The sequence below is a fragment of the Hoplias malabaricus genome, chromosome 4 (genome assembly GCF_029633855.1).
Source record: "Hoplias malabaricus isolate fHopMal1 chromosome 4, fHopMal1.hap1, whole genome shotgun sequence".
Taxonomy (NCBI): Eukaryota; Metazoa; Chordata; class Actinopteri; order Characiformes; family Erythrinidae; genus Hoplias; species Hoplias malabaricus.
The window spans coordinates 10845770-10872842 of record NC_089803.1 but is presented as its reverse complement, the minus strand read 5'-3'; the positions used below and the strand labels follow the sequence as shown (position 1 = coordinate 10872842).

Here is a 27073-nt window from a genome sequence, read left to right as displayed (position 1 = left end):
CTATGAACTATATTATTAGTATTATTATTAGTATTGGTGACTGGTATTATGGTGTGTTGCCCCCAGGGACCATGACAAAATGTAACTGAAGGTTAAACATATGGCACTATAGTTCAAGAGCACGGGCCGGGTCAGAGGAGGCGAACACGGAGACCGTGAGCCTTACGTCTCAGTCTTCACAGGACAAACATCCAGAGCCTGAGAAGACTGAAGATGTTGTGAGTGTGGTGGACTGCACCTGCTGTGGTCCTGTCTCTGGAGTGTGGCTCTCCTTCAAGAAGAGAGTGAGGGGCCTTTAGAAAAGGAGGACAGTTCCTGATCCCTCCACGGCAGAGTGAGGTGGCAGCAGTGGTAGAAGCTCAAAACGAGCTCCCACTGCCAGCAGACAGGACCAGGGAAGGAGGCTCCCCTTTCAGCTTCCCAAATTCATCCTAAAGGTTAATGAGAGTTTGATATTTACTGACAAAAGAACTAGAAAGGGAAAGATTGTGAATGAACTTTAAGGAGGTGTGTTAGGGCACTTGAAGATGATTTGGCTGTTGGGAATGATTGCGGTTTAACGGTGTAAATAAACCCAGCAGCACCTCTAATAAATAAAACTACACTGTGTTTTTCCAGGTGTTTGTCAGTTGGTTAACAGCTGTGATTGTCTTTCTTTTTAGAGTCTCAGTCTGAGGAGGTGCAGGGAGTGAGTGAGGACTCAGAGGAAACCGTTGGAGAAGTAGTGACCAGTCCACAGCTCAGTTTCAGCTCATAATGTGCTCACGGAAGCTTCAAGCACCAGGGTTTCACCATCTAGTCCTGCAGCTCAGTAAATCCTAAGTGTAGTGTCTGTCTCTCAGGGAGAGGATGAGGAAGCTCTCCAGATGAGCTCCTCACTTCTTTCTGAGGAGAACAGTTTGTGTTTAACTTATTTCTGTCTTTGCAGTTCACTGAAGTAACATCTGAGCTTTAGAAGTGCAGGGGTAAGATCTCGAGCTCCACAACAAGCAATGAATAATCAGCTGGTTTCAGCTCAATGGGTCTGCGCTACAACCTCCGGACGCTCTAAACAATATGACTATGAAATGTATTAGAATTTACAAAATAATAATAAATAAAAAACTAAATGAATGGTGTCTTTTTTAAAATGTCTTTAGGAGATAGAAACTTTTTACCATGTCACAACACAAGAGCACAAACACATTTATTCATTCATTTTCTGTAATGGCTTCATCTCTATCAGGTCTGTGGTGGGTCATTGGGTACAAGGCAGGGACACACTCTGGACAGTGCACCAGTCCATCAAAGGCGTCACACACTCACCCAGTCACTGATTCACTCACTCATACCTGTGGAAAATTTCACACACTCACCCATTCAGTCACACCTGTGCACAACTTCACAAACTCATCCAGTCACTCTCATACAACTATGGACAATTTCACACACCCTTTCACTTTCAGCTGTGGCCAATTACACACTTCCACATTCTCTCACTCACTCACTCACTCACGCCTGTGGCATTAATGCAGAGACCACCTTGGCCTTCACCGACCAAATCTTTGTGCTTATTAACAGCTCTGACGTTTGTGCTCCATGAGTTTTGTGCGCGAGCTTCCCGAGTTTTGTGCGCGAGCTTCCCGAGTTTTGTGCGCGAGCTTCCCGAGTTTTGTGCGCGAGCATCCCGAGTTTTGTGCGCAAGCATCCCGAGTTTTGTGCGCGAGCTTCCCGAGTTTTGTGCGCGAGCTTCCCGAGTTTTGTGCACGAGCTCTCTGAGTTTTGTGCGCGAGCAGCCCGAGGTTTGTGCGCGAGCTTCCCGAGGTTTGTGCGCGAGCTCTCTGAGTTTTGGGAGCGGTTTTGACACAAACATCTCACGTGGGTGGGTTTTCTCAGGAGTGCATTCCCATTGGTTAATGAGTTGATGAGCGACAGCTCAGTGCCCCGGACGTGCAGCAAGCGGCGGGTTTTCTCAAGGTGCTTTCCCATTGGCTAATGAATTCTCGAGGGATAGTTCCGTACAGCAAGCGCACCTATTTCAACTTTGGGACTAAACACCTGCATTGGGCGTTTATTCGACAGTAAAAATTCGATAAAACAAGATTGATATCATGTAAGTACTTATCATATATATATTTTATGTGCTTTACTGGACCTTTTTTGGGGTTAAGTTGGAAATGAATATAAGTGTGAACGGATACAACCAACCGTAAGTGTACCAACGTGATTTCAGGTCTGGTTAGATTGGAAAGATAATGTGCCATAAAGGAACCTGTGGAGGTTGACTGAGACGTTACCTAAAAGATTTGTCCCACGTTATCCTCCCTCTAGTGCAACTGAGAGGACTGAGCTGGACCCAAACAGACATAGGCTATGATGCAGTCCCAGATAGGCCACTATTATAACAATTATGACCCAGTTAATATATCTCTATCACTATAAATTAACACTACAGAGAAGCACAGTTTAGAAATGTATTATAGTGAATAATATTGAACAGAAAAATATAGTGATGGCTATCGATCTGATTATACATAATGAGTGGTGTCTGTTATCAACAGATGTTGACACCTAAGATGCACTTTTAGCACTGCTAAACTGGATAAGGGTTACAGACAATGAATGAACAATTGTATTCTCTGCTTGCAATTTTTTTATTGGATGAGACACCATAGATCAGGCTGCTTCTCTTAAATAAACTCAGCCAATAATTAATTATTGGGCATGCTCACTGATCCCATCTCTCTCCAATACACCCTTTTAATAAAGAAAAACCTCCATTTGTTCTGCTCTGCTCTATAATATTATTATAGTCTTGTGAGGTTCTCACATTTCATGACGAATCCCGTTCATTTACAGTAACAGCAGGAGTATACGCGCATGATAGCATGCAGCTGACTGTGCTGACCGGGAATAGAAATGAAGGAGTTGTGTTGGGAGTAATACCTCTTCGATGAGACACCACATGTGATCCTCTATTTAGACTTGAATAAATATCACAATAAATACATTGGGAACACTCAGATCACAGTTGATGACTCTAAAGTCATTTATGGTGTTTAAAAAAACTCCATTGCCATTTAGGAATCAATGGGAAGCATATGTAAACTTTCTTAGGGTCAAAAACCACATATTGTTCTACTTTAAAGTGTCCTTTTACACAGTTGTGGATCTCAAACTCCAGCACATCCCAAATTACAGCATCACTTTCTCTCTGCAGGAGGACGCTGTAGACATTTGTCTCTGGGAAACAGAGTGTCAGATTAAAACTTCTGTACTTTGTACAAACTCAAGGTAAACACTCCCTCAAAAGAACATTAGCAGCCTTAAGGTCCAACAACAGCTGATCTGATCCAGGATAAAGATGACAGACTCCTTTAAACAAGTTCCTCTAAGGTGAAATCCGCTGTTTAAAGCAACTACGGTGACTTTAAAGGGGATATTGTGCAAATGCAGCTATCCGAGGGCAGTGGGACAATGGTGCCATTATGTTCCCTGTTTAAAGATTCAGAAAGTTGACTCTGGAGAGGACAACCCCAATGGGAGCATGTTGTCCAGAGGAAAATTATTATCAGTTTATTTGAGATAAATATCAGGACTGAAATCATTACATATTTGTATTGCACTTTTCTTTTTGACTAACTTCGTCTGGACAGAGGCTATTAGACTTTGAGATATAATCAATGATTCAGGTATGTGGTCCTGTCCTTGGTGTGGTTTACCTCAGTGTGACTTTCAAAATGAATAATGTGGAACAGATTTAATTAATGTACTTAAAAACATCAGCTTCGCTCTTATTTCAACATTAACAGCTTTCTCTTATTTGTAATTTCTATTAATGTGATGCTAAACACAGAGTGAATAAACCAAAACAACCAGGTAAAACCCAGGAAGTCTTATCACAGAACTTTAGCAGTGAATTTTTAGCTTCAGTCACGGCAGGATACTTCAGTAAAACACCCCTTCAAAATACAAGACCCTTCAAAGACATTCATTCGGAAACACCGGAATCACGTGAAAATGGTGAAAAGAGAGCTGAAATATTAACAATATTGTAATTAGCATAGATCATTTATGCAGTAACTAATCCAAATAAAATGTGAGTGATTAGCACTGCTAACACTGAGCTGTAACTGTGTTATGCAGTTGGTCATTGTGTAAAACTGTCATTATACTGACACCTAGTGGACTGGAAATATCAAACACACGTGTTTTTACCACATTTGGGGACAAACTTTATGGAGCATTATCTAGTTTATTCATGTACTGCCAAGCAATGTGATTGTTTTTATATCACACAGACTACACCAGTGTTTCTCAACCCTGGACCTGGAGGCTCTGGACCCTGCTCTGACTTACCACTGTCCTTTCTCCCAACGGAAAGGACAGAGTACCTCCAGGACCAGGGTCGAGACACACTGGGCTACACAACATTGAGAAATGTATAAATAATGAATCATCATTTTCAAAATCACTGTTTGCTATTTCTTTGATGATAAACACATTAGACTGTTGCTGTAAGTTTGTAAGTATGTTGTGCTTTTTGAGTGTATAGGGCTCCATCCCTTGTTTCACTTCTTAAGCTGAGGATAGTCCACCACGCAAATGACCACTGAGAAAAGACTAGCACCTTTAGTATTTAAAATTAAACAATAATAGTATTAATAATAATAACAAGTGACTCCAGAAGCCAATGTTAAACTGAAGTTAAGAGATGACAATGGGTTATAGATATTGATTGAAACTGCAGGTTTCTAACCTGTAAAACATAAGTCTAATAATCATGCAGTCTTCCCCATTTTTAAAGACACAGGTGGTCCTTAAACGGACCCCTGGAGCAAACGAGGGTCAGGTGCCTTGCTCAGGAGCACCGTGGCAGTGGTCAGAAGAAGGTCAGGGGCAGCAGACTTGTCAAGTCCCTACTACTCACTGCCCCCGGCTCCTTCACTGAGACTGGAGACCTGTTCACACTGATTTTCACTGAAAGAGACATACGCTAACACCGACCTTCACATCAAGTCCAGACTGTCAGTGGAGCTGAGAGAGTGGACAGTGAGTGTAGAAACAAGGAGGAGGTAGTAATATTAGAGAAGATACAGTGACGACCAGAACAGTGTACTGTAGAAGAGCTGATGTGGTTTTATTAAAGCTACATGGCTGTGTTGTGTTAATCACAACATGGTGTCAAATTAAGGCCAAACAAAGGCTGAATCCATAGCTAAGGAGAGTAGACAGAGAAGAGTAGATCTGCCCTCAGAACCAAACCTGTATCGACAACCTTATACTGTAAATGAAAACTGATTATAGAAGAATGTAAAATACAGAATGAGGGGCAAAAAACAGTCACTGTCCAAGTGACTCCAAATGTATCTCCAAAATAGTACATTTACAGGAGAAGGAAAAACCTTCTTCACATTCAGTAGAGGGAAATGCAAAAAGATTAATTTTATCTTGGAGCATTTCTATTGGTTCATGCATCATGAACAGCAGCTGCTGTGTTTAATGTGGTAAAATAGTGAAATATTCTCTTTATGAAACTGTCTCTGAAACTCTGTTTTGACTCTGTTTTGAGGCCAGAGTCTGTATCCATGGTGATTAAAGTATAAATAAATCTAGGTACCCAACATCACACTATCAGACCTGATGTGAAGGCTCCGCAGCGTTACAAACTGCATCATAATAATGTTGTTTTATTATTATGATGCAGATATGAATGTCTCCTTCCATCACACATCATTGGTTTTGTGAAGAACAGGCCTTTACCCTGAACCTCAGGATATTAACCCTTTCCCACTGAGCCACTGCCAGACCCTACCTCAGTAAAGAACATCTGTTCTGATGCTGATTCTCATCAGCGGTATATCAGCTGACCTCAGATCAGAGCTCAGCTTAATCTCAGATCAGATAAATAATAAAACTTGAGATCAGTGTCAAAACTGCCACACGGAGATCAGGGGTTTTCACCATCCCACTGTCTAGAGAGAGAGAGAGAGAGAGAGAGACATTAGAAGTGTTTTCTGTGTATTTTGCATAAATACTGTAAGACAATGAATAACAGAGACGCTTCTGTAGGCTACGGATCAGTCGTGAATAAGGTCCGATGTTTTAAACGATCACTTACTCAAGGAAATTTGCTTTTCCAGTGTTTCTGTGTCTTGTTTTGGAACTGGGTCTGTGGAAAAAATACAGGATAAATGCAGATCATTTTTATTTACAGTAATGCTCTATAATCAAAATGTACTACAGCTCTGTTAAGACTTTGGAAAAATAAACCACACTTTAATATATTCAGTAATGAAGAGAGGGTCACAGTAGGGATGCTCTGAATTATGGGCAGTGAAAATTCATTCATTCATTGTCTGTAAGCACTTATTCAGTTCAGGGTCATGGTGCAAGGCGGGAACACCCCAGTCCCTCACAGGGTGACACATACTCACACACTTACACCAACGGACACTTTGGAGTCGCCAATCCACCTACCAACGTGTGTTTTTTGGACTGTGGGGTAGGAAATCGGAGCACCCGGAGGAAACCCACGCTGACACAGGGAGAACACGCCACACTCCTCACAGACAGTCACCCGGAGGAAACCCACGCTGACACAGGGAGAACACACCACACTCCTCACAGACAGTCACCCGGAGGAAACCCACGCAGACACAGGGAGAACACACCACACTCCTCACAGACAGTCACCCGGAGGAAACCCATGCAGACACAGGGAGAACACACCACACTCCTCACAGACAGTCACCCGGAGGAAACCCACGCAGACACAGGGAGAACACACCACACTCCTCACAGACAGTCACCCGGAGGAAACCCACGCAGACACAGGGAGAACACACCACACTCCTCACAGACAGTCACCCGGAGGAAACCCACGCAGACACGGAGTCGAACCCACAACCCCATTTTCCCAAGAAAATTTTACTTTCAGTTTTGTTTGGCCAAACTTGAACCCAATAGATTGAGGAAAAATCAAATCAGGAAGTTTAAAAATAGCCTTTTTAAGGCCTAGGTGTTTGATTACACCTTCTGACTTATTGAAGGTGGAATGGCACCAAAACATAACTGCTGTGCCGTTTCTAAGTCAAACAAGGAAGTTTGAATAAAAAGCCTGTTATAGTTTTACAAAATGTAAATCACAGACTCAGACAACTGTTTTCAAGATTTATTTACTGCCAGAAGGTTTTCAGTATTCAGTCAAATCAGGTCCTGAATTTTGGTCAATTCATTTGAACGTGGTGTTTTTTTTCTACAAACTTATAAAGATGAGAGTGTCATGGTGTTGGTCAATCAGTATATTAGACTGTGTACGTCCCAGTGTTATTGTGTATTTAACCCTGAAAACAATACTATAACCCTAGAATAATACGCTATTGTCTAAACAATGACCAATAGCCCATGGCTAGTCTTTGCTAATTCTTTCCTGTTACATTTCCAGTTAAACTCTTACAGAGTTAAACAGGGACATATTATCCTCCTTTTCCACAGTGGAACACAGTTCAGGGTCTTAATGAAATGTCTGTGACCTGCTTTGGTCAAAACACCACAAAAATCAAACCCCACTGCAGGACTCCTTCCTGTCTAAACAGCTCTGTTCAGGATGAACGTTCCAGCATTTGTTCCTTTAAATGATAATGAGCCGCTCGTTGTTCACCCTGACCCCGAGCGCACAGTAGTGAGAAGCAAGGAAAAGAAGCTCTGGTTTTTAGCTGTTTTTGACATGCAACACTATAATATTACTATATAACAGTAGCATGTTCTTTTGTTACCTGTGACTGAGACCTTCACTGTGCTCAGTGCTAGGCCGTCAGCGTCTAAGACCCTGTAAGTTCCACTGTCGCTGGTCCCGACCCCCTGGATCACCAGCTGTCCCTTGTTCTCCTCCAGCCGAGACATGTTGATATGTTTCCTGCCTCGCTGCCACAGGACCTCCCACCCAGATGCTTCTGAGCTTGCAAACACCAGTGTTGCAGCGTGGCGTGTGTACAGATCCAACACCAGGTCTTCACCTCTCTCTACTGACCGCTGCAGCTTATGATCTGAACAAAGAGGAGAGGCACAAACAGGTGGTGAGGTTACATAACATTAACTCAAAGGTTTGACACTGTTTAAACACAAATTATATTTTATATAGATATTTACATGGATGTAGATAATTTCATACAACATTTCCATGTAAAGAAAAAAAATAAGGAATTAAGCAGCACAAGTCCTCACCAAACACCAAGAGCTGGACTCTCTGGAGGAAGATTCTCTTCTTGATCTCTGACTCTCCCACAACCAGGTAGCTCTCGTAGGTGCCAGCGTCACCGAACTGGATGTCGGTGAATATCAGGGAGCAGTTTCCCTTCTCCAGCATCTCTTTAGGGACGTCCACTCTGCTTTGGAAGTCTTGCCCCTGGAAGATTTGCTCGCCCATTCTCTCAAACACAGTGTGGGTCACAGTCTCCCACTGGATATAGGGTGAATAAGAGGTGGCATGAGGCTTACATGAGCAGGGCAGAACGGCCTGGAGCCCAACACCTGACCAGGTGTGAACTGAGGAGAGAGGGGAGCAGTCTGGGGGGAGGAAAGAGTTCAGTTAATATCAGAACTTACTTCTGGGAAGCCACAGATTTGTGAGGTCAGTGGTGATGTGGTAAATTAGTTCTGAAACATTAACACTAATACAAATCTTACCATATGTAGTGGATAGAGCTCCATCTCTTCAGAGAACATAGTTCCACTGTTCCACACCTTAATGTTGGGGGCTTTATATCTCTCTACTTGCCCACCAAACACCAGACGTCGTATGAATATTGTTTTCTTTGGGGTTTGTAAGGCATCAAAATAGGTTCTAAAGTTCTGAGAACCAATAAACAGAATCCATAACCAACGAATGATATTTTAAATCTGAGAAAACTCTTGAAGAATCCGTTTTTGCTTTCATTACGCCTTTTCACAGATGCGCTTCTCTCAGTCTCAATTTCGCCTCCTGAGGTTTCTTGCTTATGACTTTTGATGGGGGCGGCATCTAGACAGTCACTGGCTGCTAAAGATAAGCCCTGCCCACCCAGCAGATCCGGCACACACCGATACGTCAGCGATAGCGCGCCAATCTTACCCTGATTGGAAAAAGACAGACCGGAAACCACAGGTCTGTCTTTTAGTAATGCACAGTTTGTCATAGAGGCTTGAGTCATTTTGCAATCAGGGTCGGGGTGTGTAGAATGGGCTGGGTGGGCGGGGCTTAACTTCAGCAGCCAATGACTGGATCCCGACACCATCAAAAGTCAAAAGTGAGAAGCTTCTGGAGTGGAACGCGAGACTGAGAGAAGCGCAACTGAGAAAAGGTGGAAGGAAAATAATAATGAATATTTTCGTTTTTTGTTTGTTTTCAGAACTTCAGAACCTAGTTTGACGCCATATGTTTTGTCACACAGATGTTGAAATTTGGTCCAAATTTAGCCCAAGACCGACATCTTTTTTCTGAAAATTTACCATATTTCAAACAATTTAAGATGTGGCGCAATGCCTTTTTGTAGACGTCTTTTCACCTTTCATTTCCAACCAAATATAAGTTCTTTAGACAGCTGAGAAGGCCAGACCAAATGTCTTTTCATTCTCTCTTCAACATGTTTTTCCTGGGTGGGTGACACCAGAAACTATGACTCTGTTGGATCCTTTTATTTTCCTGAACTCAGCTATTCAGATTTTGAGGGGTTTTAGGGCCTGAAAAGTACCACAAACCCTGCAAATATAAATGTACAGAACTACTGGACTTACCCACACAGAAGTCTAGCCAAAGCCATGTGAAGATGTACACACAGACCCTGAGGAAGAGATTACACATCAGTCAAGAGAGTGATTCCTACTCTTGTGTTTCCGAATACTATATAGTAATGATACAACACTGTAAAAATGATTGATCAAGTCACAGACTTAAAGATAGTCAGGGTCACACTTAGTGGATTATCCTTAATTACTGGGGGCAAGGCACAATCTTGCCAGTCCTTTTTGCCAGGGCATCACACACTCACAGCTCCCAGACAGTGACCCAGAACCCCGCAACCTTGGAGCTGTTTGTGAGTAACACTAATGGTGTTTTTCCACTGGCTCTGGCACGCTTAAAGATTGTCGCTTTGTCGCTAACTGTAAACACGAGTCTAAGAATAGCTGTACTCTCCTGCAGGGGTCAGCTCTGCAGTGGCCCATATTTTGAGGTCAAACTCTAAGCTGTTGTTCTCTGTGGGAGAAATGAAATGTTTCAGCCTGAGGTGAACAAAAATGTTTAAACCTAATAGTATTGTCCTGTGCCAGTACGTAAGTCACACTTGGGAATATCCATAATGACCGGCTTACATTAATGTATAAGCAAAATAAAATATAATTATTTTTTAACTGAATTGAGAAAGAATTTTTTTGGGCCTGAGCACATGCCGTTAAATATGTCTGTGCACGTGCCTGGACGCTTTAATGGCAATTGGTAAATGTCAGTGATTGGTTTCATAAGTCTCAGGGAAGCATGTGCTGGGCCTCACACTCCCGGGCGTGTGACACTGTGTGTGACCCGGGGAATCCCAGCAAACACAACAGGAAATGACTAATGATTAGGCAGAACATTAGGATGAAACTTTAAAGAAACGAAAAGAAGAAGTAATCGCTTAGTTATTAATAAGAACAAGTGTAAATAAATGTGAAGTAGTTGGTTTTTTTTTGGCTCACGAGGGGTCACCACAACTCCACACAGTCAGAGTGCAGACGGCTTGTGCTGTCTGTCTTGCTGTGTTTAACCTTGTCTTTGCGCTCTCATATAAATGCGGGTCCAACGCTGTGATTGGACAGACTCAGACGAGGGGGCGGGGCAATTCTAAAGTCTCCGCACTTGACGTCAAAAGCGGTGCTGAATCAGAACAGTTATGGCACGCCATTTTAACATTAAATTGTGTGACTGGATTTACGATATAGATATCTACAATTAATCTACGACTAGACACAATTCTAGTTATAAATGGAGATGGAGCATCGGCTGGTGCTGTTACTAAATAAGCAACTTTACAGAGAAATAAGCCTAAAAGTGGTTAAAGTGAACACACCTGGCAACCGTAGAGGCACATGGGGCACTAATACACACAATGACTACAATTCAGATATCTATATCTATATATATGTCTTGTTGATTTATGATTTATGACTCATCAGATGATGAATTCGCGGCAGATATCTTAAATTACTGTTCTTACTAGTCAGATTGTACATACAGATATCTTACATTGTGATTCTGACTCGTCAAAATATAACTGTCACTCTGTTGTAGATCTCCAGGTTTTAATTAAAGATCGTCAGACGAAAGTGATTTAATGTTAAAACGGGTTGCCAGAGAAGGGCTCGTTTTATCCCATGGATTCTGACATGGATTGTGACAAAGCACAGACGACTGACTGGGTGGTCTTGTTTCACAGTGTGTGGGTTGGTGGGCTTCAGATCCCCACATTAATGTGTGAACATAGAATTTTTCATAATACGTTTTCCCTCAAAATTACCTTCCCCCAGAAACATCAGTGGAAACAATTCAGGATTCCAATTATGAATCAATAATTAATGCTTAATTACATTAATTATTTAAACCCCTCACACACACACAGAGACACGCACACACACTCGCACCTGTCCTCTGTTCAGTCATAACCCGTTTCTCCCCACAGCGCTGAGTTTCTTTTTCCTGACTAAAAGACTATTTCACACCCGCTTTCATTTCACACCCGCTTTCAGGAAGACCCGCCTGCGCTGTGCGCTGATTGGCTGACACGCCTGTTGTGCCTGCGAATCTCATACGTGTTTAACCTACGAGCCAATCCCAGCGCAGGAGGGCGGGGCTTAGGTTAAAAAAAACACAGCTCAATGACAGAATGTCAGAAACGAAACTGAGCGAGTCGAGAAGCAGCAGAAACAAAAGTAGAGCTGAAGCTGACATTTAACTTCACACCTCCGCCACTCCACTGAGCCCCCCACACCACACCACACCACTGCTGAGGGAGGAGGGCAGGCTTTAAAAATGACAATAATAAAATAATTTAATACTTATAATTTAATTTAATTTCAATTTAATTTAATAATAGAATACATGCAAATATTTACCACAAATATGTCATTAGGCCATACGCAAACCCCCGGTAGATAAATACAGAAACAAATAATGCTTATATACATTTATAAAATAATAATTCTTTACACATTTTAAATGATCTATATAGTCCTCTATCTATCTATCTATCTATCTATCTATCTATCTATATGATAAAGATGAAGTGGTCTTACCTGCTGCTGATGCTGATGGTCTCCATGGTGTTGGTGTTCAGTTTGAAGTCTCAGTCAACTTCAGTGTCTCTTTCTCTGCCTCTCCCTGCCTTTACTCACTCCCTCTAACTCCTCCCTCCTCCCTTTACTCTCTTACTCCCTCTCTCTCTCTCTCTCTCTCTCTCTCTCTCTCTCTCTCTCTCTCTCTCTCTCTCTCTCTCTCTCTCTGTTCCTGATAAATGAAACTCAGCGCCTCAGTGTTTGATAAGATGTTAGTACTTCTTCGTAAAACTCTTAGACTGTTAACCACAGCACAGTTCAACCCCTGTGACACACACACACACACACACACAGATGTGTGTATATATAAACACACACAGACTCTTCCAAGGTCACAGAGTCCTGATCTGAGACCATGAGCCCACTCTTCTCCTCTCTGCTCTTCTTACTCAGTGAGTATCAGTGATGGATTTAGAAACACACTCGTGAAGAAATTGGGCAGGTTTTTATTATGTATTATTATGACTGAGAAGATAAACATCCTCGGCACATTTTCACACACTCTATCAATATCCATAATGACCTGCTCACATTAATGTATAAGCTAAATAAAATATAATTAGTTTTTAACTGAACTGAGAAAGATATTTTTTTGGCCTGAGCACATGCCCCTAATTATGTCTGTGCACGTGCCTGGTCGCTTTAATGGCAATTTGTCTTTTAAAATACTGTGCATTATAAAATCATGATATTTGGTATAATACATAAAATATATGATGTAATTTTGCTTTGATGTATATTATAAAGTGCCATGGTATGATATGATAATGATATATAATAAAGTATTTGATACATGTTTGATGTTATGAATTAAACCAAATATATTTGATATGGTATAAGATATAACAGGGTGTCACGGTGGTGCAGCAGGTAGTGTGTCAGTCACACAGCTCCAGGGTTCCGGAGGTTGTGGGTTCTAGTCCCGCTCCAGGTGACTGTCTGTGAGGAGTGTGGTGTGTTCTCCCTGTGTCTGCGTGGGTTTCCTCCGGGTGACTGTCTGTGAGGATTGTGGTGTGTTCTCCCTGTGTCCGCGTGGGTTTCCTCCGGGTGACTGTCTGTGAGGAGTGTGGTGTGTTCTCCCTGTGTCTGCGTGGGTTTCCTCCGGGTGACTGTCTGTGAGGAGTGTGGTGTGTTCTCCCTGTGTCTGCGTGGGTTTCCTCCGGGTGACTGTCTGTGAGGAGTGTGGCGTGTTCTCCCTGTGTCTGCGTGGGTTTCCTCCGGGTGACTGTCTGTGAGGAGTGTGGCGTGTTCTCCCTGTGTCTGCGTGGGTTTCCTCCGGGTGACTGTCTGTGAGGAGTGTGGCGTGTTCTCCCTGTGTCTGCGTGGGTTTCCTCCGGGTGACTGTCTGTGAGGAGTGTGGCGTGTTCTCCCTGTGTCTGCGTGGGTTTCCTCCGGGTGACTCTGTGAGGAGTGTGGCGTGTTCTCCCTGTGTCTGCGTGGGTTTCCTCCAGGTGACTGTCTGTGAGGAGTGTGGTGTGTTCTCTCTGTGTCTGCGTGGGTTTCCTGCAGGTGACTGTCTGTGAGGAGTGTGGTGTGTTCTCCCTGTATCTGCGTGGGTTTCCTTCAGGTGACCGTCTGTGAGGAGTGTGGTGTGTTCTCCCTGTGTCTGCGTGGGTTTCCTCCAGGTGACTGTCTGTGAGGAGTGTGGTGTGTTCTCTCTGTGTCTGCGTGGGTTTCCTGCAGGTGACTGTCTGAGGAGTGTGGTGTGTTCTCCCTGTGTCTGCGTTGGTTTCCTTCAGGTGACCGTCTGTGAGGAGTGTGGTGTGTTCTCTCTGTGTCTGCGTGGGTTTCCTGCAGGTGACTGTCTGAGGAGTGTGGTGTGTTCTCCCTGTGTCTGCGTTGGTTTCCTTCAGGTGACCGTCTGTGAGGAGTGTGGTGTGTTCTCCCTGTGTCTGCGTGGGTTTCGGTAGATGTTTTAGTGACATGAAGTACACAGGGTTTGTGTGATTTAAACCGATACATTGTGATCTATTTAAGGTGGAATGGAGAATTCAATAACCGCAATAAGACTTGTAACTTCACCCGAGGTGTAAGGTGGAACTAAATGTCTTAATATGAACTTTGTGAATTAGAAGCAAACACCTGAATCATAACATGATACACATAGGGGAAGGGAACGATAAGGAAGATAACATCTAGAGCATTTAATAATGAGAACAAACTAAACTAAACTTGTGAATACAGGAAAAAGTGGCCTCTTTACTTTACTGCCTCTCTGTAGCGTAGGTAGATGTTTTACAAAAACGATGAACACTTTTCTGTGTGAATAGTTTGATCACGGCACATTCTGTTTAGCTATTACAGTCCAAAGGTCTTCAGCTCGCCCTGCGCTCGCTCGTGTACGTTCAGTTTTCTGCAAACAGGTAACCTGGTCGAGCTCTGCATCTGTGGAGAAGACAAAATGTAGTTCCTATTTTATGTATAACAGATTGATCCTTTAATGCAGTTCAGTGAATAAATAATAATAAAAAAATGTAATGGTCTGACTAAGAAGTAAAAAAACAAACAATCAAAGAAACAAACCAACAGCACAAACGTGATCTGGAACACATCCTCCTTTAAGTGATTAAAAATGAAATGGTAATATTGATATTTTTAAAGGTGCTTCTATATGTTGTATTCAAATTGACTCATTTTGAATGTTTTAATGTTGTAATAATTTAATTTAGTCTCCTTTTTATTGCACAATTATTTAAAATGATTTGATTCTGAAAGCTCTTTGAATTGCCTGTGTACGGCAGGTGCTGTAAAGTGTACTTTATTCAATTTTGAAAAAAGCTAAGTGTAAAACACAGAGAACAGTTACATGTTTAAAGTATGTTCCTGAGTAAGTTCCCCATTATTTTTTCTGCCTGTTATAAATATCAACACAGTTGAAAAAAATAATATTTCTAGGATCACTAGTGATTCCCGCCTTGCGCCCGATGATTCCAGGTAGGCTCTGGACCCCCCGCGACCCTAAATTGGATAAGCGGTTACAGATAATGGATGGATGGATCACTAGTGATGTGAGAATTCAAAATTTCTTTTAATGGCTCACATTTAGCTTGGTATACCGATTTTGACCAGCAGGTGGAGGCAGATATATATTTTTTTACTGTTGGCCTCTTCTGGGATTCATTGAAACAAGAGAAAAATGCTAGGTGCTAGAAATGAGCAGAGTACAAAATATACTACTCAAGTAACATTGCTGTTTTTTGATGAAATTTTACTCAAGTACAAGTAAAATTAACGGTTTAAAAACATACTCAGGCTAAAAATATAAAGTTACTTTTTTTGACAGTTTTTAACGAATAGAAACTTTTACAAATGAAATAAACTGCTCATGGAGAGACCTGAAGATATGAACATGACAAACATACTAAAATAGTGGTCTATTCAACATCATATTCCTATTAAAGGGATTGTTCTGTTGTTTTGAAGTGTGTATGAGGTACTTAATCCTAGTGAGTGTATTACCCACAGCAGACAGTGTTCAACCTTCTTCCAGTTCACAGTCTTCTTCCAGTCTGCTCCTGTGAACTGGAAGACTGCTGATCACTGTCTGCTGTGGGTAATACATCTACTACTTATTACTGATCATATGGACTTCATACAGACCACTTCAGAACAACAGAAATAATATATATTACTTTAATACCATGTTACCAGCAGGGTGCTAACTAGACTGTATTAATGTTATGAATCTCTGGAAGGAAATGAAGTTAATAGCAGCCAGGAGCTTTTAAATACAGAGCTATAAAACCTCAAATAGAGAAATGGGCAAAAACGTTGAGTGAAGTGTGTTAATACACACACAGAGCACTGAAGTGAGAGGGAGATAAATAAAACTAATTGGTGCAGATCGAGTCGTAACAGAAGGACAATAGAGGAAACAGTTCAATACCAACCAATACCAAGTCATGTTTACATCCAGTTACCGTTTACAGCACAAATACACTTTAAAGTGCAGTGTCTCTCTCCCTCACCCCCTCCTTACTTATGGTTTTGTATTGTCTTGTATTGCATTGTATTGTATTGTACTGTATGGACATTGTTTTGTATTTTCTTAGCCATATCTTTTGCACTTTAATGTGTTTGCACTGTTTTATGTTGCACTAACTTTGCACTAGTTGCACTTTAATGTTGCGTATTGTTTTATGTTCTATGTATTTTGCACTTTAATGTGTATGCACTGTTTTATGTTTGCACTATCTTTGCACTAGTTGCACTTTAATGTTGTGTATTGTTTTATGTTCTATGTATTTTGCACTTTAATGTGTATGCACTGTTTTATGTTTGCACTATCTTTGCACTAGTTGCACTTTAATGTTGTGTATTGTTTTATGTTCTATGTATTTTGCACTTTAATGTGTATGCACTGTTTTATGTTTGCACTATCTTTGCACTAGTCGCACTTTAATGTTGTGTATTGTCTTATGTAGCACCTTGGTCCTGGAGGAACGCTTCGTTTCACTGTGTACTGTAAACACTGTATACTGCTGAAATGACAATAATCTTCTTGAACTTGAACTTGAACTTGAACACACACTGGTGTATTTTCTGATCATTTCAGCCTCTTACTAAAATAGGAAAATGTATTTTTAACTCCCAGTGCAGCGGTACATCTATTATCACTGTTCTTAAACCAGTACGTGCTCTACATGTTTGATGCAGGTTTGGATGTGGGGGATTTAGAAGCTGCTAATTCTCTCTCCTCAAACACAGCTCACACTGTGTTATAAAGAGGAGGTCTTTCATGCACTTGAAGCTGAAGTGGTCTCTTAGTCAGGGGTTCATTTCTTTTCAGAGGAACTCAGAATGTGTCTGTGTTTCTCAGTCAGCTGGGTCTGCACCAGTGAGGGACTTGTCCGTCTCCGTATTTCTTGTGAATTTAGCGGTGGGTCTCTCTCCAGTCCATTGTTCACTCCGGTAGTCTCTGGTGCACGTTGTTTTTTTTTTTTTTTTTTTTTTTTGCATTTTTATTTACATTTTTACTCAGTAACGGATGTGATTTAAAATGTAGTGAGGTACAGTAAGTAAATAAAAGTAAAGTTACAGATTTAAAAACTATAAAAAGTACAAGTACAAAACAAAACTACTCAACTACAGTAACAGGAGTAAATGCAATTTGTTACTTTCCTCCTCTGGAAAATAGCAAGCTAAGCAGTGTTGGGCGACGGTGGTGCAGCAGGTGGTGTCACAGTCACACAGCTCCAGGGACCTGGAGGTTGTGGGTTCGAGTCCTGCTCTGGGTGACTGTCTGTGAGGAGTGTGGTTTGTTTTCCCTGTGTCTGGGTGGGTTTGCCCCGGGTTCAAAAACACACGCTGGTAGGTGCATTGGTGCCTCAAAATTGTCCGTGGGTGTAAGTGTGTGAGTGAATGTCTGAGTGTGTGTCGCCCTGCGAAGGACTGGTGCCCCCTCCAGGGTGTGTTCCTGCCTTGCACCCAGTGATTCTGGGTAGACTACAGACCACGACCCTGAACTGAATAAGGGTTACAGACAATGAATGAATGAGGAGGTAGATTGCTAAACGATTAGCATACTTTACCAACATTGTGCACAACCAGTCCAACTCAGTGTAGTGCCCACAGCCAAAACATGAGCAAATAGGCCATTATACAGCCACAGGAAAGACAAATTGTTCAATTATAAATAATTAAGAACAGCTGAACAACTTGTTTCTCCTGTGGCTGTATGATGGCCGATTTGTTTTGTTAATAATAATAAAAAAAAAAAGAATTAACCCAAACCATAAAGACAGCAATAAATAGTAAACCACACATATTGAATAATCAAATGAATATATATTTAAGACACTCCACACATCGCTAGGCCCAACAAGTAACATTCTAGTAAAACAACACATTTATTCCTGCTGAGTTCTGTAAAAATCAAAATTAAAACGGGATTTAGAACCCGAACGTAGAAACTATAAATTAATAAAAAAAAAAAATGTTTCTGATTGAGTGTTTAATGGAAATATCTTTTCCACTCTGCCCTAAAGTGGCTTTTCCAGAAGAAATAGCTCAAATAGATCAAAATAGAGCACAGAGATGGTCTTCATTCGTAGAATAACTTATAGTTCAAACAGCTTTTAAAGTTGACTCAAATGTAAACACTAAATATAACAAAATAGAATTGCCTTGCTTTAATGGTTTCGCAGATATCCAGGAGCAAACAGATGCAGAGTGAGAGGTGAAATGACTTCTTCAAAAGAGGCTTTTTTTCAGTAAATGGATCCACACCAGAGTTATCATTTCAAAAAGGAAAGAAAGAAGATCACAGTGTCATCTTGATGCAGATTTTAGAAACAGCTACAAAACTAAATTCTTCAAAAAAATCTTTTTTTTTTTCCTCAGGCATCTCCAGAGAAAGCTGGGGCTCTTTGTCTGGCGTAAAGGTGGCTGTGCGTCCAGGAGGAAACGTCACGTTGTCCTGCAATGACTCTGCCAGCGCTGACATGGCCTGGTATCTACAGCGTGATGATGAGTTCAAACACATTCTATCAGCCGTGAGAGGAAAACTGAATACAGCTTACACTGAGAATCAAAACGCAGACCCGGGTCACTTTCATCTGTCAGTGGGCAGCATGAATAACTCTGTGAACCTGGTCATTGTGGGCGTTAGGGAATCAGATGTGGGGTTCTACTACTGTGGTTGGAGTCTCCAAAAGGCATACATGGATTTTGGAAAACCGATCCATCTCACTTTACCAGGTAAGAGACACCAAGACATCCGTGGATTAGTCATAGTTTATCGCTTTAAAAGAAGCAGTAACTTGTTTTCTCCAGAAATTCTTCAGCACTTTATAAAACGTCTGTTATTTTGCCCGTATTTACCAGGTAGTAAATAGTTAACTTATTTTAAACAGAGCCTCCCCCATGTGGTGACACTGAATTTAAAGCAAATTAATTATTCATCACGTGTACATCAAGTGGACCACAGGATAATGAGAGAGCACCTCCTGTACAGAGAAGACACCCCCGTATGTGCAGAACTGTGCTCCTGTTCATGGAAACCGACAAACCATCCATCTCTTCTGAGCATTGTTTGCCCATAGCTGCAAAATTCAGACCTCAAAGTTCCAGTTTAGAAAGGAAGACCAGTTAATAGGCCAAACCCCAGAGTCTGAAGACCACCACAGTTTGTGCTGTGGGTGCATGGTTTTGTGAAGTGGAACATTTCATCAGCCACACACTCATACAGAAAGGGTTCCAGGATGACGGCTCAGTTTTTGTAAAGTCAGGGCTGGTTTATTGTTCTCACTGAAATCCTGTGGTGGTGGAGAGTTTCCGGTTTTCGACTCTTTGGTGTTTATTTTTTTTTCAGGTTATGGGCAGAGTGCCGAGGAAGGAACGGTGTTCTGCTGGAAGCTGCTGATTGCCGCCTGTTGCCCCCTCGCCCTGGCACTCGGGTTTTGCGTCAGTGTCCTTCTCTGTAAACGGGGTGAGAGTCTTGAACAGAGTTTGAGGTCTGAGGCTTGGCCACAAGGCTCGGATGTGGTGTAAGGCTTTTGAAAGGGCATGTGTGTGTGTACGCTTCTGTCATAAAACAACCCTTATGAGTAGTTTATACTAAGGTTAATATCATTTACCAGAGGTGGCATTTTCTTGAGCCCAGTGAGTCTACTCTGGGTTTGCGTTGTTTTGTTGGCTCTGTACTGGGCCTACATTGAGTTACATTAAATCTACACTGAGCCTGATGTAGGTTAACATTCGGCCAAGGCTGAGTCTACACTGCACCTACATTTGATTCAGTATTCATTCATTCATTATCTGTAACCGATTATCCAATTCAGGGTCACGGTGGGTCCAGAGCCTACCTGGAATCATTGGGCGCAAGGCAGGGAATACACCCTGGAGGGGGCGCCAGTCCTTCACAGGGCAACACAGACTCACACACACATTCACTCACACACTCACACCTACAGACACTTTTGAGTTACCAATCCACCTACCAACGTCTGTTTTTTTTTTTTTTTTTGGACTGTGGGAGGAAACCGGAGCACCCGGAGAAAACCCACGCGGACACGGGGAGAACACACCAAACTCCTCACAGACAGTCACCCGGAGGAAACCCACGCGGACACGGGGAGAACACACCAAACTCCTCACAGACAGTCACCCGGAGGAAACCCACGCAGACACAGAGAGAACACACCAAACTCCTCACAGACAGTCACCCTGAGTGGGAATCGAACCCGCAACCTGCAGGTCCCTGGAGCTGTGTGACTGCGACACCTACCTGCTGCACCACCGTGCCGCCCATTCAGAATTTTGGTGTCATTAAAATTAATAAGTATTTTCAAGAGTATATTTACACTCTATATTGAGCATTTGTACAATGTGTACAACATATATTTCGCTCTTTGTGGGTGTACATGTGCATTTCTCTTGCTTAACCAGTGTGAAAAGATAACCTTAAATCTCTTTAATAACTCTTTAACCTTTCCCTTAACCCTAAGCCTAAATCTGAGCTCCAAAATCTCATTATCTCCTCTGTGTAACATTTTCTCACCACAGTTTACAGCTCTATTTCTTTAGTTCTTCTGAAGGTTTTTGTGGATTTAGTGAAACAGTGCCACCACTGGACAGGAGGACACTTCGTGATGGGAAAATAACTGCCGGTCCTGACAGAGAAATACTACAAATACCTGGACTGTTGTTTTATGTCATACCTGTGATAATTCTTGGAGATCTACATGTGTGTGTATGTGTGTGTGTGTGTGTGCGCGCTGTCAGAGCGTGTCTCTAAGATGCAGCGTGTTTATCTGTTCAGAACCAGAATAGAAACTCTGGGTGGAGAGTAGTTTCGTGTTCAAGTGAAAGAAACTGCGTAACAATCTGAGAACCAGGGTCTGAGGTCTGAGGCTTGGTCTCTAGACTAGGATGTGGTGGAAGGTTCTTGAAATGCAAAATGTGTGTGTACAACTGTTTTATATGACCACCCTTACACAGGGCCTATAAATATTATTTACTGAGATTAATATCAAAGCACTAAAGGCTGCCCTCTCAACCCTTTGTTTAACCCACTAAACCAACACTGTGTTGTGTCCACTCTGAACCTACTGCGGGGTTAACATTGGGTTAACACTGAGTGCATATTTTGTTTGGTATTTTGGCTTAATTACAGTTAATTAATATTTACAGGAGCCTTTACATTCTATATTTATCAGGCATACATACGAAATAGGATTCACTCTTTGAGGGTGTACACATTAATTTCTTACCCAGTGTGAAGGATCAACATCAAACATGTCCTTAACGTTAATTCTAACCCTCACCCTAAACGTGCCAGCAGAGGACAGGAGCTCCCTTAATGTTTGTAAGTTTAATACTAATCCTCACAGAGTAATATTACAAACACCTGCTCTGCTATTTTTATATAGTCCATGTACTAATTTTTGGAGATTGTTAGATATTCATTCCTGAGAAACTATATCCTTCTCTGATGTGTGTGTGTGTGTGTGTGTGTGTGTCGGCTGTGAGAGCAGGTCTCTAAGATGCAGCATGTTTTGTCTGTCCAGAATCAGAATAGAAACTCATAGTGGAGACTAGTTTCGAGTTCAGGTGAAAGAAACTGTCACAGTCTGAGGGTCTGAGACTATGATGTGGTGTCCAATTTATGTAAGTGTGAAAATGTGCGTGTCAAAAATGTATAGGCCCTAACGGAGGGTCTGTAAATGGTTTAGATTATTTTTAGTTATTATTAGTCTAGGGTGCGTTGTTAATATTATTATGTACTTGGTCCAACTTTATATCTTCAGAGCTTATTTTTATGAATTATTTAAACAATATTTGTTATTAATTAACAGTATAATTTCTCATGATGTCGCCACTGTTACAGACAATAACAGTAGTCTTTAGAGTATTGAAACACCTACATATTACACCTCTAGGAGCTTTTATGACGTACCATTCTAAATCCACAGGCTTTATAGTGGAGATGGTTCCCCTTTGCAGATTCAGATCTCTGCAGTAAGCATAGTCCACTTTTACATACTGTGACTCTCAGCATTCAGTGAGCCTTGCTCTGTATCTTTACTTGGTCTGCCATTTTGTGGCTGAGTTGCTGTGGTTGCTAAACACATCCACTTGTAAATAACACCTCTCATATTTGATCATGACCATTGAGAATGACCCATTCTTTTACTAATGTTTGTAAAAGCAGAGTGCAAAGGCTAGGTGCTTGATTGTATAAACCTGTAGCAATGGGACCAAATTAAACACCTGAATTGACTAATAACGCTGCCCTAATACTCATGCCCATAAAGTGTATGTAAATACACATGTTTAACTTCAGATTTAGGTGAAAAGATATATTAATCATAGATTAATGATTGTAGATTTTAATTATATAAGGGAAACATATATATATAATAATCTATATAACAGGTTTGAGTACATAAGCCTTTGGCATTTGAATTATAATAAAATCTACAAGCTACAAGTGTTGCCGGTTCTGTTTTCACATTTGCCATTTGATTTTTTACCAAGCACCTTGTCGTAAAGTGAAGTTGCACCATTTTTTTATTCTTAACTTCAGATTTTAATTTAGACATTTTTTAATGTTTTTAAAGGTGTACATGACCTTATAGACAAGTATTTTTTTTAGTATGTTATCTTTCTTTATGTGAAAGCTCATGTTCTTTTTTTGTTTTAAGCCACAAAGCATGCTGCAGTAAAATACTAACGTTGTAAAACTACCTACAGTGGCTGATCAGAGAGCATGTGCAGCAAATATGAATACACGTATGAATATGAATACACAACTCAGTTTTCACATTTACTTTGGAGAGATAAACATTTTAGCCACACCCATTCCGCAGCCACTCCTTTACGCTATCTCCACTTAACAAGGCTGTGCCAGTGTGCCAGTTTTTAGACACGGTTGAGTTTTATAGAGTGGAGCCCAGGAGACACTGTATAACCCAGGAGCACTTCCACTGTGTAAATGCATTGCAGAAGGAGCCAAAAAAACAACAGAATGTTTTTAGACACCTTCTTATTGAATTATAACATCCTCCTTTCTTCATGTTCTCACAACAAATAAGACAAGACTGTCACACCATGAGTGGCTAGAAAAGTGTTTTTTTAAATGTTGTAGACATTACTTTTTAAATTCTAAGCAGATTAATAAAATCATATCTGAGACTACTGCGTTAGATGTCTTAAGGTAAACATTAATGAAACTGTAAAACCCATATCATTTAGATTTTTATCATTGGCCAAAAAGCACGAGGGGCTTTTTCACAATGCCTTTTCACCAACGCAGGATGTTTATACGGAGGTCTGCCCACTGCATTGTGCTGACTCCCACTTAAGTGGAAAGTTTACAAGAAGCAGGTGTCATGAATGTGGTTTTATAATGTGTTAAGGTTGTCGGGCTGGGGGGCTGTGTTCTGTTGAGGGTACACTAATGTTCCACCTCCGTTTTGCGGCCTCCGGAAACAGCACGTCTATTATGTTATGACCTTTTTCCAAGTGTGTTTTCCTGTTTGCAGCCTGTGTTGGGTCTTTGCACTGAGTGGCTTTAGGCCATTTCTTCGGACCAGTTTAGAGCACGCTGTCGTGCTTATGCATGTGTTTACACCATAATGACTGCTTTCTAACAAAGCCAGACAAAGTTAATTGTGTTGGAGAAACAGTTGTTTTGAACAAATGATACATGAGAATGGCTCTTCAGCTACAGGAACTTTTGCATCCTCAGGTTATTAAGTTATGTTAGAAATAATTTGTTACAAAATAAATAACTAAAATATTAATATAGAATTTAATAACCAAATTCAATGAGCCCCTTTTTTACATAGAATAGTTTTGCTGGCATGGCCTTTAACATAACAACCCATTTAACATGCCTATATAATGTTTTTGTTCATTCATTCATTATCTGTAACCCTTATCCAGTTCAGGGTCGTGGTGGGTCCAGAGCCTACCTGGAATCATTGGGTGCAAGGTGGAAATACACCCTGGAGGGGGCGCCAGTCCTTCACAGGGCAACACATACACACACACATTCACTCACACACTCACACCTACGGACACTTTTGAGTCGCCAATCCACCTACCAACGTGTGTTTTTGGAGCGTGGGAGGAAACCGGAGCACCCGGAGGAAACCTTTTTTTTCTGAAAAGGTGAAAACTCATTAGTGTCAAACATAATGACAATTATCAACACAGAACTTCTTGCAATGGTAAAGATGCTTGGTGATGGTAATGGGTTTCTTCTTCACCGTCATCTTTAGAAATGAAAGTTAAATAAGCAGAACTGTAAATTCACACTCTGAAAGTCACGTGAATGTTTCAGAAGGTAATATGGTAAAAAGTGCCCTGAGTTGAAGAGTCAGCCCTGGACAGGAATGTCATTAAGAAAAACATAAGCTCTGATTTTGGTTCCTCCGATGAAACACAACTTTCTGAAACTTTTTGCACCTCGACAATACTGAAAGCTTTATCCTGCTGCAGGTTCCTTGGTTTGTTTCTAGAGGTGACCCAGCTTCAAAACACTTTCTCTGTGGGTTTCTGCAGGGTGTGTGGCAGGCAGGTCAATCATTCAGATGAGATTTTTACAGACCTCCATGGGCCATGAATAAAGATTAGTTTTAGAAAACTTACAAATCTAGAACAATGCTCCTAAAATAAATGACATACTTCAGGGTTTTCTTTCTCCTGTGCATTTGACCGGTTTGGTTTTTCATTTCCCCATAAGCTAAATATTCCATTTGTTTTCTGGTGAGTACAAATAATGACAAGAGTCTGAACTACATTTATTAGAAATGCAATGAATGTGAACGTGAACTTCTCTTCCTTCAGGTGCTCCATCGTCCTTCTGTATGAACTGTGTGAAACAGAACTCCAGCTTTAAGGTATATCAGAACATTTACAGTATCAATGCAGACAAGTGATGCCCTCTTTGCCTGGTTTGTTTCATAAGTAGAAGTGTTTTCCTGTTTGATGTTCTGAAAGCCTGTGTTTTCTGTGATGTTTTGTTTCCGTAGGGGGAGGATCTGCAGTACGCAAGTCTCCGACACCCACCACAAACTCAGGAGAGATACAAAGTACCCCCTGAAAACAATGTCACCTATGACGTGGTCAGCAGGAACATCAAAAACCCTCCCAGAATTTAAACTCAAGACTGACTGTGTTTACATTCACACTGAAAGTTTTTAAACTTCAGGAAATCCAGTTTTACAAGCTGGGTCTACATGAGTCACCCAGTAATCAGATTTCTTTCTAAATCTGATAATGATCATATTGTTAGTGTGAATGTAGAATTAGAGAGGAAGAAAGAGTGAGCGTAGGGAAACAAGATAAAACAAGAACAAATAATCCCATATGTCATTGCTGTCAGAATAAAACCTTGTATTACACACAGATCATAAATATTCCAGCTGCTTTTGGGCACCACATAAAAATGCCACGTTGAAGACCGCATTGATTACTTGTTTTATCTGGTGAGGGTCCTTCACATTATTTTACAGCCATTATGCTGACACCTAGAGGTCTAGATGTATGAGAGATTCTGAAGTAAACTTATTTAAACCTAGTGGACACCATGTGAGGGACCTGCTCTATGGAGAAAGCACTGGTTTATTCATGGATGACAAAGAAATCTGATTTCAGCTGAGGTGAAACACCCTTCATAAAGAAATTAAAAAAGAAATATGACATTTAGCATTTTAAAAAAGCATCCGACTGATTCTTTTGTGGAGATACAAGGTTTTGTTCCAGCAGTGACAATATGACTCAATGACTCGATATGATTTCAATGATTACTGTATAATCAAACACAGAAGCTGGTTCTTCTTTTCTGCATTACAGATTACTGCACTTTGTCAGTATTACATTTTTATTTCACAAACATTTAGCCTTTCACAAACCATGCCTCAGATAATGATGGAGTGATTAATCCTAAGCGTGTTTACATGAGCATTATGCAAGCAGATCAAAATATATTAGCTATGATGTAATTATACCTAACTTTAATAATAATGTGCTGAGTTTCTTAAACAAGTGGTGTGTATGGGAACAGGGATTTGTGCACACAGTCATAGTATTACCAAACGGAGGGCTGATATTGAAATATTACAAATTTTGTGCACAATTTGGAGACTTCTGTTAAAACATTGAACAAAAATTGGAGTACATTCCATATTTAAGTTTTCGTTTTTTTCCCGAATATGCAGTTATTTATTTTCACTGTCAAAATTAATAAAGCATGTAAATAATCAGGGACGTCTGTTCATGTGAGTTCCAAAGATAAATAAATATTTAGTTATTATAATCCAAGTAATCGAGACTGGAAGCTAGGAAATTGATGTGCTTGTCACCGTTTGTACTGTTTGGACCTACAGCCTCTGAATAAATGCTGTGTTTGGTGGAGAGTTGGTTGGATCTAGTGTCTCTGAGTCTTTTCTGTGTTTGGTGGAGAGTTGGTTGGATCTAGTGTCTCTGAGTCTTTTCTGTGTTTGGTGGAGAGTTGGTTGGATCTAGTGTCTCTGAGTCTTTTCTGTGTTTGGTGGAGAGTTGGTTGGATCTAGTGTCTCTGAGTCTTTTCTGTGTTTGGTGGAGGGTTGGTTGGATCTAGAGTCTCTGAGTCTTTTCTGTGTTTGGTGGAGGGTTGGTTGGATCTAGTGTCTCTGAGTCTTTGCTGTGTTTGGTGGAGAGTTGGTTGGATCTAGTGTCTCTGAGTCTTTGCTGTGTTAGGTGGAGGGTTGGTTGGATCTAGAGTCTCTGAGTCTTTGCTGTGTTTGGTAGAGAGTTGGTT

General features: G+C 41.1%; 2 protein-coding genes across 3 annotated transcripts; one reads left to right on the top strand and one right to left on the bottom strand.

The window, feature by feature from the left end:
* Nucleotides 1-1884: 1884 nt before the first annotated feature.
* On the top strand, nt 1885-26464 carry LOC136695609 (uncharacterized). 2 transcript variants are annotated; one of them, XM_066669772.1, is made up of 5 exons: nt 1885-2092; nt 18667-19023; nt 19637-19753; nt 25120-25172; nt 25305-26464. In XM_066669772.1, the coding sequence occupies exons 2-5, from the start codon at nt 18768-18770 to the stop codon at nt 25431-25433; spliced, it is 555 nt and encodes a 184-aa protein (XP_066525869.1). In that variant the 5' UTR covers nt 1885-2092; nt 18667-18767; the 3' UTR covers nt 25434-26464. The 2 variants fall into 2 exon arrangements, with proteins under 2 accessions (XP_066525869.1, XP_066525867.1); XM_066669770.1 differs by lacking the exon at nt 1885-2092 and adding an exon at nt 12674-12716.
* On the bottom strand, nt 3552-12401 carry igldcp (Ig-like domain-containing protein). The gene is made up of 6 exons (XM_066668348.1): nt 12286-12401; nt 9754-9800; nt 8206-8547; nt 7758-8027; nt 6101-6151; nt 3552-5954 (listed from the first exon to the last, which is right to left on the bottom strand). Exons 1-6 carry the CDS (start codon nt 12309-12311, stop codon nt 5875-5877), a joined length of 816 nt encoding a protein of 271 aa, XP_066524445.1. The 5' UTR covers nt 12312-12401; the 3' UTR covers nt 3552-5874.
* Nucleotides 26465-27073: the final 609 nt, after the last annotated feature.